General features: G+C 42.3%; 1 protein-coding gene across 4 annotated transcripts in view; it reads left to right on the forward strand.

Moving 5' to 3' along the window:
• Positions 1 to 12,859, forward strand: part of PGM5 (phosphoglucomutase 5) — a 184,761-nt gene that overhangs the window by 104,598 nt on the left and 67,304 nt on the right. For all 4 annotated transcript variants that reach the window (XM_045043402.1, XM_011288248.4, XM_045043403.1 and 1 more), the window contains exon 7: positions 8,451 to 8,566. In XM_045043402.1, the coding sequence (XP_044899337.1) occupies positions 8,451 to 8,566 (116 nt within the window). The remainder of the gene's footprint in view (positions 1 to 8,450; positions 8,567 to 12,859) is intronic.

Consider the following 12,859-nt stretch of genomic DNA (forward strand, 5'->3'; position numbering starts at 1 on the left):
CAGTTGGCCAAAAACTAGACGTTTAAAGGGAACATAAGATATGCAGTTATCTCTTGTTTTTTTTTTTCTTGTAAATATTCTTTAAATGAAATGTCCATTTCCCTTTGAATTAAGTGAAAGATCCAAAGCAAACAACAGTGATCATGCGGTTACTCTGTAGGGCATTTTGTGGTTCTTAGAGCCCTTCCATTTCATTATTTACCATCTCGTTTGATCTTTACAACCTCTCTGATAGGATGGGCAGGGAAGGTGTGATTTAATATGTGAGTTTTGAGGTTTAGACCAGGCTGAGCTATTACGGGCCTCAGGAACAGGCAGCTCTCTGCTCAAGTTTATATACGCGGTTGAAAAGCTTTTGTGGTCATCTTATTATGACAGCCTCCCATTTTATTGTACCTGAAAGTGTGACTTGTTCCATCCAAAAGGTGAGTGTAAGAGTAGACTCAAATGCCTGTGAGTTTAAGCCCTTCTCCCCCAGGGGCCTTTCGCCAATAGCTCAAAGTGAGGGTTTGAAAGACCAACAAGCTTGTCACAGATCAGGACAATTTTGAGGCAAGGCTTACAGTCCAGAGTCCCAGGGAAACGTCTGGCTGAAGCTACTCTTTGCACAGCCATGCCTGAGATCACAGTATTGCTTGGTTTCCTCCCCTTCTCCGTCCTACTCTTCTAGCCCTTACACATCTCTCCATGATAAATTCCTTTTTTTAAAAAAATTCTTTTTTTTTAAATCTTTATTTCTTTTTGAGAGAGATACAGACAGACAGAGTGTGAGCAGGGGAGGAACAGAGAGAGAGGGAGACACAGAACCTGAAGCAGGCTCCAGGCTCTGAGCTGTTCACGCAGAGCCCGATGCGGGGCTTGAACTTACAAACTGTGAGATCATGACCTGAGCCAAAGTCAGATGCTTAACCACCTGAGCCACCCAGGCACTCCTCTCCATGATGAATTTCTAGTAGAGGAATCTGTGTCTCAGGGCCTGCCTTTAGGGAACCCCATCTAAGACACCTAGATGGCTAACACTCATTCTCTACATCTCAGGTCAAACGTCACTTCTTAGGAATTCCTAACTAAAGTTCTCCTCCCGCCCCAAGTGATGAGCATCTCTCCATGATAGCACATCCTAATAAAATTTTTATATGTGCTGGTTAGTCTTTGATCCTAAGACACATAAGGCAGGAGCCACGTGTGTTTGATTTAACACTGTGTCCCCAGTGCTTAGTATAGTAGCTCAGGAATAATCAATAAAGATTTATTAAATGGGGGGGAAAAAAGAGGACACTTTACGATGGCTATTGGAAAGTAAGGCCTAACTGAATTCTGCCTAATTCATATTTGAAAGGCGAGTAGGCTGCCTTAGAAATGCTTTTAAAGTGCAGACTCACATTAGCCCTTCTTTACCTTCGAGCAGCTCCAGCCGACAGTGTCAGACATCAAAGAAGGGATCTGGGAGTGAACTCATCGACGTGAAAATACCGACGGGCTCATTCTGGGGCAGTTCTGCTAGATGTCAATGTCTGCTAGACATTAACCAGAATATCCAGAATGCTATTAAACTCCATTTTCAGTAGTTTATTTCTTGAGATTATGTAAACATGACCAATTCAAACATGGCCTTGGTCATAAATACTGCAGGGGGGCTTTTTCTTTTAAGTAAATGTTTATTGAAGTATAACGTATGTAAAGAGAAGGACAACCCCTGCCTCGCTCAAGGACTTTTCCCAAAGGAATATTCCCATGCAAATACCATCTCGATCAAGCAACAAAGCAGGGACCCTGAAGATCCCTTGTTCCCCATTTCAATGAACTGCTTCCTTCCTCCTCCCTGGAGATAAGGGCTATCCCGACTTCTATCACCGGTGACTGTCACCAATGTAACTAGGGCCAAGTTAATTAACACATTCATCACTGCACATAGTTACTTCTTTTTCGGTGAGAATGCTACTCTCAGAAAATTTCAAGTATGCCATATGTGTCATGACCTAGAGTCCCCATGCTGTACATTAGACCCTCAGGACTTACTCATCTTGACTGGATGTTTGTGCCCTTTGACCAGTGTCTTCCCAGTTTCCCCACCCCCTAGGGCCTGGCAACCACCAATATATTCTCTGTTTCTGGGAGTCTGATTTTTTTCAGATGCCATGTATGTGGGATACCATGTAGTATTTGTCTTTCTGTCTCCGTCTTACTTCACGTAGCAGAACGCCCTCCAGGTTCATCCATGTTGTCACGTATGGCAGGATTTCCTTCTTCTTTTACGGCTGGACAATATTCATTGTATATACGTATCACATCTTCTTTATCCATTCATCTGTTGACAGACATGTAGGTTGTTTCCACATCTTGACTACTGTAAACAATCATGCAATGAACATGAACGTGCAGATATCTTTTGGGGATCCTGTTTTCATTTCCTTTGGGTATGTACTCAAAAAGTCAGATGGCCGGCTCATGTGGTAGTTATTTTTAATTTTTTGAGGAACTGTCATACTATTTTCCATAGTGACTGTACCGATTTGCATTCCCATCAACCGTGCACAAGGGGTCCCTTCTCTCCACATCCTTGCCAGCTCGTATCTATTGTCTTTTGAATAATAGCCATTCTAACAGATGTGAGGTGATATCTCATTGTGGTTTTGATTTTGCATTTCCCTGATGATTAGTAATGTTGAGCATCTTTTTATATATCCGTTGGCCATTTGTATGTCTTCTTCAGAAAAATGTCTACTCAGATCCTTTGCCTATTTTTTTTTTATTGGATTGTTCATTTTCTTGTTTTTGAGTTGTAAGAGTTCCGTACGTATTCTGGATGTTAAATCCTTATTGGATATAAGGTTTGCAAATATTTTCGCCTGTTCCATAAGTTGTCTTTTCAATTTGCTGGTAGTTGCCTTTGCTGTGCAGTAACTTTTTGGTTTATGTCGTCCTCCTTGTTTATTTTCGCTTTCGTTGCCTGTGCCTTTCGTGTCTTATCCCAAAGACAACTGCCTTGACATTGGTCAATGATTAGTTTTGTCTATTTTGAACTATGTGTAAATTGAATCATATAGCTTATATTCCTCCATGCTGATTTCTTTAATTCAATGTTATATTTGTGTGATACATTCATATTTTTTGATGTAGTGGTAGTTTGTTCATTTTCTCTGTTCTGTGCTATTCCTTTATGTGAATATGTCACGTACACAAATATACCACAGTCAGTACTGATTTGCATTCCTTTAGCAATACGTGAATTCCCAATCTTCACCAGGACTAGGCAATACCACCTTCTCAGCTAGTCTTGTGGGCATGTCGTATTATCTCATTGTGGTTTTATTTTATTATTGTTATTGTTACTATTATTTTTAGGGAGAGAGAGGGCAAGCAGGGGAGAGGGCAGAGGGGGAGAGAGAATCTTCAGCAGGGTCCATGCTCAGCTTGGACCCTGATATGGGACTTGATCTCACAACCCTGGGATCATGACCTGAGCCAAAATCAAGGATCGTTCAACTGGCTGAGCCACCCAGGTCGCCCCTTCACTGTAGTTTTAATTCACAGTTATCTGATCTCTACTGACGGTGAGCGTCTTTTCATATGTTAATTGGTCAATTTAATATCCTCTTTGGTAAAGTGACTGTTCAAGACTTTTGCCCAAGGCTTTTAAAAATGGTTATGTGCCTTTTTTTTTTTTTTTTTTTTTTTTTACTATTGTATGAGTCTTTTAAATGTAAACTGCATGTAAGTCTTTTGTTGGATATATGTGATGAAAATATCTTCTACTCTCTGCTATTGGGGGCTTTTAAAAAGGGGGCTGGGAGTTCGTTGTGTAGAAATTAGAATCATGAGCCCTCCTTGGCTCTCAAGAAAGTGGACATTTGAAGATAAAGGAAGAGGAACCCAGATCTTGCGCTCTTTAAGTCTATTGCAACTTTCTCGAAGTAGGATTCCAAGAGCAGCTGGGTATGCTTCATGTGCTTGATATAATTAATCATCGTTTATTTGCCTATTCTCTCACATGCTACAGGAGTGTCATTAGCCATTGATATTCCAGCAGAGTATATCACACATAATAATGTAGTACTGTATAATTAGGTTAATGGATACTTGAATAACTACTGTGGTCGTGCACTACGCTGAAGGCACAAAAATAGTATGTCAGCATGCCCTCACCTGGTGAGATGTTAGAGCCCTGTTGGGATACTTTGGTATCTGTTATCTTGTTTGATCGCGTGAAGGTAGGGTGATGACCAGACTGGTGAAATAGAAAAATATATTCTCCTGCTCCTCAAACCTTTGTTTTCAGTTAGTCATTGCCCTAATTCTACAAGATCTTTATTTCCAGGAAATGCCTTGGTCTCGTTGTGAGAGCCTGACTCATTAATAACTGATGAAATTCTCTTTCTCAAAATGACTAATTTAAATAAAACATGCACAAATGACTTAGCTATATTTTTAGGAAACTACAAGGAAAAAAAGTCCAGAAAATAGGGATACTTTGTTCCCTGCCATCCACCCACACTGCTTAAATAATAGATATCAGTCAGCTGAAATCATACAGAATTTATGAAGGGCAAATCTGACAAGGTGCTCTATTATCCTAAACATCGGAGAGCCGTAAAAGGGTATACGATGCAGTTCCTACCTCGAAGAGCTTTTAACACGTTGGTGGTGATGGTGGTGTGCGTCTGTGTGTGGAAGAAAAGTTCAAGAAGGTGACAACGTCAACAATGACAACACGAACAAGGCCCCCGCCAAGTGAGAGGAAACAGAGTCGCAGGAAGCATTACTTTGGATTTATTATAATGAAGAGGAATGGTTGTATTCATTAGGATAATGGAGCCTGCGACTACAACGCTAGTCCCAAAACGTGTAATCCCTCAAACGCAGCGAAAGGTTCTCAGTCATCAAAAGTTAAAGACAGGTGTTCCTGACTGGTGGTTGATTCTGCTCCAAATGGCAAGTTAGAGACCTAGGTCCTTTCGTATTGTGGGCCCACCATGTTCAACGTATAGCTTCCATGTTTGCTAGGCCTGTCCCCATGAAGCTGGCAGAAGGAGAAAGAACATGGAAGATGGGACGTTTGAATAGCCCGATCTGAACGTCACTTCCACTCAAGTTCCATTGGCTGGAACTTCACCATGTGGCCCACAGCTCACTGCGAGGGGGGGGGTCGGGAAGTGTAATCCCGCTGTGTGTCCGGGAGAAGAGATGGGTTTGTTGGTCACCTAGCAGCGTCTGCCACAGGCTTCATGGTGGCGGGGCACTTACGATCGGTCTTGAAGTGACGTGGAGTATTTTGACAGAGATTCGAAAGCATTAATCCGGGTAAAAGGCAAAGCATGAAAAAGGACGCAGGAGTAGTTGAAAACAGCAAAAATGAGAGCGCACCCTCGGAAAATGAGAAATGGTCCGGTTATGAGGAGCTTGGCGTGGGCTGCGTGAGAGAAACCGATGGAACGATAGGTGGGGGCTGTTTCCAACCTGAAGCCGCATTTTTAGAGGTTTGCAACTCATCCCCAGAAGCTTACACCCACCAGGGGGCTTCTGGTTTTGTTTTGTTTTGTTTTGTTTTGTTTTGTTTTGTTTTGTTTTGTTTTGTTTTGTTTAACTACCAGAACTCAACTCCCACTTGCAGGACAGTTGGGGTTGAGATTGATTTTCTTGCTTTTGCTTCCTACTCTGGCCTTTCCTAGAAAGTGAGTTCTTCTGTTTGTCTCCACCACGTGGTGGCAGCGGCCAAGAGGGGGTGAAGACCCTCAGTGTGAGCGGCTTCATTCTGAGCTGTCAGAAATCTCCAGGGGGGTCTCCTGTGGAAACACCAGTCTAGAGCATGGTATTTGCTGAATGCTGTGTTTGGGATGGATCCCAAGTTCAGTAGAGGGAGGAGGGCGGTGGGGGGTGGGGGCAGGGAATTCCTTTCTTACTCTAGGACACCATCAGCTCATGCTCAGGATCCCGGGATTGAATTACCCACATTGTTATCTTAGCTTGCATAGCTGCGTCTGGGGCTCCTAGTTATAGAAGTATCCGGTCCTCTAAAACTCCAGCCTCAGCCCTCAGCCTTATGACCTCCTGACAGTGATTAATTGGGAAGGGTGGGAGCTAGGGAAATCCTTTCCCCTCCCTTTAGATCTGCCAACTTGGCTTTGAACCTGCAAGAGTGTCTGAGCCGGGAAATGTATGTCCACCCCCTTTTCTTACCCTTATGTCTGTTCCATGCTGCACACTCTATTTGGCAATCATATGCAGTCATATTTGCTAAATGAATTTTGACCTAGGCTTTACTCTGTGCTGACGCTGGGAAGCTTCTTTGTGACTTATTCTACCTCCTTCCTTCAGCTTCTGACTATGAGATTAATGGCTGTGAAAATTTACCTTTGATCTACAGTTTGGGGAGGATTTCTTTCATTGTGCCTACCAGGATATAAGTGTGATTTGTGTATCTTTCTTAGGCCACTAAAAAAAAAAAATACACAACAGAACCTTTGATATAACCCTGGAACATCTAAAAAGTGCTTCTTTTCAAAGCAAACTTGAAAGAGATTTGGCACAAAATTTTTCAAGATCTTGAACACATCAACTATATTTGGTATTATGGAAAGGAAAGTGTTTGCTTTCCTGTGGCAAGGGTTTCTAGATATTCTGTTTTCTCCAGCTGGCCACAGAGTAAAACCTAAAGAAAACAAAAAAAAACTTAATGAAATCATGATTGCATTGTGTCCTCTGTCCTTTATGCACGTGTCTTCCTCTTCTTCACCAAGACACCCGTCCTGGTTCCCGTTCCTGGCCACCTTCTGTGCTTATACCCTTTGAGAAACTAGATCTTGTTAGCAGCAGGCATTTGGTGTTTTTTTTGCTTTTTGTTGCTTGCTTGTGGGAAAGATGAAGTTCGTTAGGTCATTGGTACAGAACCGGATCATTCCCCAACATACTCTCGGAGATCTGTATGTCTCTTAAAACATTCGGGGCGACAACATGGTATCGTGGACTGGAACGTGAGCCGAAATGAAACAGAACGTGGGTCCAAATTCTAGCTCTGCCTCTTACCTCTGTGGAATCTCAAACAAAACACGTGACCTCTCTACTCTGCTGAGCCTGAATTGTGACAGCATTGATTAGTTTTAGCTGCCCTTGAAGTGGATGGAAATGGGACGCTACAGTGTGTATTTTCTTGTTCCCCGTTTCTTTTACGTGATAGAACGTGTGTGAGATTCATCATGGGGTTGCACGTAGCGGTGGTATGCTCAGCGAAATTTAAGGTGGCGCCTTCTATATCACAGAGCCTCTGTCCGTTCTACTCAGTGGACATCCGGGTGGCTTCGGTTCTTCTGAATCGTGATTCTGTGATCATTTTGTGTAAAATCTTGTGTTCGTATTCTGTTGCGCACTGTCCTACCCTGGGCTCCCCAGGAAGCAGCTCGGAGAGAGATTCGCTTGCGGGAAGTTTATTCCTTTCTGCCCACCCAGATCAAACGTGTCTTCAAAACCAGCACCTGCCGGGGGGGGAGTGAGGAAGGGGATTGGACAGAAAGAGAGAGGTTGGACTGCAGTGCAGTCACGACAAAGACCTCAGCCCACCTACGCGGATCTCTGGAGCTGAAATGGCCCTACAGAGTTAGGCCAAATAGGGGCAAGGAGGCTAGACCTTTAAATATCCCACACTGACCAGACATTGGATGTGGACTGACCCAGGAAAGGGAGCATGATATTTTTAAAGTTTGTTTATTTATTTTGAGGGAGACAGAGACGGTGCGAGCAGGGGAGGGTCAGAGGGAGAGGGAGAGAGAGAATCCCAAGCAGGCTCCGTGCTACCAGCTGCGGAGCCTGAGGCGGGGCTTGAACCCGCAAATCGTGAGAGCATGACCTAAGCTGAAACCAAGAGTCAGACGCTTAACCGACTGAGCCACCCCAAAGTGGTGCCCCACTCTGGTGCCCCAAAGGGAGCATGATTTTGAGTGAGACATCTCTCTTTAACAGAGAGTAGGAGACATATCTGTGAGCTGTTAGCTGTCAACATTTCTAACAGCTGGTAGAGTAAGTCTTTTGATCCTAAAAGTCCTAACAGTGTGTGTGTGTGTGTGTGTGTGTGTGTGTGTGTGTGTCTGTAGATACTGTCCAACAATATTCCAAAGTGTTTGTAACCAACCTCCCTCTTAATTTAGATTCTGAACTCCCCAAGTGGGATCTTACCATAAAGGTAAAGGAACATTTATAGAAGGGAAACATAAATGAGAATATTCTATACGTTAACTTAATATTTTCTGTGTTATGGGGAAAGCAAAACCGAGAAACATCGGAATAGGCTATTTGTCGTTTTCTACCTTAGGGCTTAACATCCTGAAAAATGTCAACACTGACCAGAATGTTCTGAAGTCTAGTTACAGAGTTAATAAATTCTAAAGACTTCCTTCTGTGCTGAGAAAAGAAAGGAAAAGAGATATGAATTGACTGTTGCCTTGAATTTAATTTTTCAGAGTGGCCAAATCGATGAAGGTTCCTGTGTATGAGACCCCAGCTGGATGGAGATTCTTCTCAAATCTGATGGACTCAGGACGGTGCTCTCTGTGTGGAGAAGAGAGCTTTGGCACTGGTAGGTTTTGCTGACGTAATGTTACCGGAGAGGGTGGCTATACCCTCTGTGACCCCAGTTTGGAGACCTGTGAGCCCACTGTGAATCAAATGCTAGGGGAAGAGATAATTAGAGGGAAAAAAAATCAGAGAAACCTGGAGGGATATGTGCTATGATACCCTCATCTCTTCTGTCCATTTTTTTTTTTTTTTTGGTTTTTATTTGGGTCATATGTAATTCTACTTTGAATTTTTTGAGGAACCTCCATTTTGTTTCCCATGGTGGCCGTACCAGGTTCTATTCCCGCCAACAACGCACGAGGGTTCCCCTTTTACCGCATCCTCACCAACGCCTGTTGTTTCTTGTGTGGTTGATTTTAGCCATTATGACAAGTATCAGGTGACATCTCATTGTGGCTTCGATTTACATTTCCCTGATGATTAGTGATGTTGAACGTCTTTTCATATGTCTGTTGACCATCTGTGTGTCTTCTTTGGAAAAATCTCCCTTCAGGTCCTCTGCCCATATTTTAATCAGATTGTTTGGGTTTTTTTTTTTTTTTTTTTTTTTTGGTGTTGAGCTTCATAAGTTCTTTATATATTTTGGATACTTAACCCTTATCAGGTATATTATTTGCAAATATCTTCTCCCATTCAGTAGGTTGCCTTTTTGGTTTGTTGATAGTTTCCTTTGCTGTGCGGAAACTTTTATTCTGATGTAGTCTCAATAGTTTATCTTTGCTTTTGTTTCCCTTGCCTTAGGAGACATATCTAGAAAAATGTTGCTATGGCCCATGTCAGAGAAACTGTCTGTTTTGTAGGATTTTTTATGGTTTCATGTCTCACACTTAGGTCTTTAATCCATTTGGAGTTTATTTTTGTGTGTGATGTATATTTACCCCAAGGAAACGAAAACACTAATTTGGAAAGATATATGCACCTGTGTTTTCATTGCGGCAGTATTTACAATAGCCAAGATATGGAAGCAACCCAAGTGTCCATTGACAGATGAATGGATAAGGAAGATGTGGTGTAGTGTGGCGTGTGTGTGCGTGTGTGTGTACATCCATCCATCCATCCATCTATACATACATACAGTGGAATATTACTCAGCCATAAGAAGAATGTGACCTTGCCTTTTGCAACAACATGGATGGACCCAGAGGGCACTGAGTGAAATTGGTCCATCAGAGAAAAGCAAGTACTGTATGATTTCACTCCAATGTAGAATTTGAGAAACAAATGAATAAAGGAACAAAGATACAAGCCAGAAAACCCTCTAGACTCCTTTTTAAAAAAATTTCTTTATTCTTGAGAGAGAGAGAGAGAGAGAGAGAGACCGACCAAGTGGGGGAGGGACAGAGAGAGAGAGGGAGACAGGACTCAGGACCTCTGCTTAGTACTGGTGTAAGACTCTGGGCCCAGAAAGGTTTCCTACCCTTTCTCCAAAGGGAGAAGGTTTTTGCTTCAAACCCTATTCCCGTAGCAATGGATTTTTGCATGGGCTTTCAGGATGAGAAAGTTTGCAACTTGTGCCTCCAAAAGTTTAAGCCTGTTGTTTCCTGTGAAGGAAAGGTTTGGGGAACTCAAAGGGCTTCATGCTTATGTCTCAGAAGCTCCTCCTTACCTGCATGCCTGCACCACCATATCTCTCTCTTTCTGTTTTTCCAGTCTTTTCTGTGATCACTCAGTGACTTGGAAGTGTGTCCCTTGTTTCTGGGGATTCCAAGCAATTTTAAACTAACATGACTAACATGACTATACTTGGCCTTTAAGAATTTTTGAGCCTCTTATGTGACTTCTTAGTTTTTACTTATATGGAAGCATCCTCTTTTTCCTATGCTCTCCCAAAGGGGTGACAGTTTTGTGTCTTGTTTCTCCTTGAAGGGAGTTGTCAGTTTTTAGAATTCACTTTATGTGCCTTGTGACCTCAGGTTTCTGATGGGTTCAAGAAAAGTTATGATTTGGTAGGTTTCTGGCCTTTTCTTATTACTGGGATAGGAGTAACATTCTCTTGGAGATTTCTACATCCTAAACAGAAATGCAGAAGTGGAACTCCAAAAGTAATTTTTAAATCATTTCTCTCCTATTCTCACCCCTTCCTTAATAGTTTTTTCCAGTTGGGATCCAAAGATCTTTAATTTCGATTTTTTTTAACGTTTTATTTATTTTTGAGACAGGGAGAGACAGAGCATGAACAGGGGAGGGTCAGAGAGAGGGAGACACAGAATCGGAAACAGGCTCCAGGCTCTGAGCCGTCAGCCCAGAGCCCGACACGGGGCTCGAACTCACGGACCGTGAGATCATGACCTGAGCCAAAGTCGGCCGCTTAACCGACTGAGCCACCCAGGCGCCCCGGGATCCAAAGATCTTAATATTATAACTGATTGATATCTCTTAAGTATCTTTTACCTTTTATTTTTTTATGCCTATTTATTTATTTTGAGAGATTGAGTGAGCAAGGGAGAGGAAGAGGGGGAGAGAATCCCAGGTAGGCTCCACGCTGTCGGTGCAGAGCCTAATGTGGGGCTCGAACCCACACTGAGATCATGACCTAAGCTAAAACCAAGAGTCGGGTGCTCAGTCACTGAGCCACCCAGGTGTCCCCTCTCTTAAGTATCTTGTAATCTGCATATCGTCCTTTCACGTGTTCTCTAATTTATTAATTGAAGAAACTGGGCCATATGTCCTACAGAGCTTTTAACAGCTTTGATTTTAATGTGGATATCCTCGTTTTTCTTTCCAGTTTCTCTGGTGCATATTCATATAAGGAGAAGCTATTGATTAATATGCCTTGTCTCTGAGGTGAAACCACCTTAGGACATTCTATTATTAATAGATATTTTCTTTTCTAGCATTTTCTTTTCTAAAAACTCTACAATCGCTTGTGACTTTTTTAAAGGTATACAGTCATATAATCTATGACTGAAAGATGTTTTACGTTTCTTTTTTTAATACTTATACCTCTTATGTCATACTCTTATTGCATTAGGTATAATCTTCAAAATTGTATTTAAAAATAATGGTGATAACTCATGACTTTAATGGAAACGGATTGACTATTTTACTGTCTGTTGTGGTGATTGCTTTTTGATGGGGGTAAAATCTTTATCAGGTTTATGTAGATAATTTTTCCCATTCTCATTTTAGTTAGAATCTTATTAGAAACAGCTGTTGGATTTATCAGGTGCCCTTTCAGGACCTAGTGATACACTAATACTTTCTTTTCTATTTTATTATGAACGTTATGAAATATCATGATCGAGGTGCGGATGTCAAGCCATCCTTGAATTCCTGAGACTAAAGTCCTGTTTGGTCATGCTTAAACAGATTGCTGTAAAACCACGTTAACTGGTCATAATGACAGCACTTCAGGCTATGTTAGGGTTCTGAAGAAGTTTCATCCTGGGCAGTTTTCTTCCCTTACCCAAACTGGTTAGACCCTGAACTAGAAGGTATTTAGAATACAAGTGCTTAAGATCACACCTTAAGAAACTCAGGTTACATAATTAGAAAGATGCACAGATGATATTCTACAATGCACAAACTTTAAGTGTCCATGATGGAGGAATAGCAAAAATGCTGTGGGAGATGCGAAAATGCTTTGGGACTGGAGGTTCAAAGGAGACTCCAGGAAAGATCTGGAAGCTGGGCTAGTTTTTAAAGAATGGGAAGGATTTGTACACATAGAGATGAAAGGACCGGGCCTTGCCAGATGGAGGGATCGGTGCCAAGAAAGAAAAAAGAGGTTGGAGAGCAGGGGATATGTGTTACCAGTAGCCAGTTGTTTGGTTTGTCCGAAGACATGTTTTCCAAATACGAATCAAAACTCATTTGGGGTCATGAGATTAGTGAAATGTCATGAGCAGCTTGTGAAAAGCAACTGAGTAGGCTAGAAACCTGTTGGAATGCATCGTGTTTAGTAAAGGTAAACGTTTATTCTGAGAAGTGTGTATATATAAACGTGCCCACAAGTATCTATGTGTATGCTTGGGCTCCTTGGAACGTGTGCTTATTGTGGGTCGTGGCCAAAAATTTCTGGAAAAGACGGGCCTGTAGCGGAGGTCAGCAAACGTTTCTAGAAAGGGGTTGGAGAGTAAACACTGAGGATTTTGCAGACTACTGCCTCTTTCGCGGTTCCTCAGCACTGCCTCTGTAGCACAGACGTGGCCATAGACAATACATAAATGGACAAGGAGGGCTGTGCTTCGGTAAAAACTTACGTAGAAAAATAGGCAAATCTCGGGCCGCCTGGGTGGCGCAGTCGGTTAAGCGTCCGACTTCAGCCAGGTCACGATCTCGCGGTCCGTGAGTT

The sequence above is a fragment of the Felis catus genome, chromosome D4, assembly GCF_018350175.1.
Source record: "Felis catus isolate Fca126 chromosome D4, F.catus_Fca126_mat1.0, whole genome shotgun sequence".
Lineage (NCBI taxonomy): Eukaryota > Metazoa > Chordata > Mammalia > Carnivora > Felidae > Felis > Felis catus.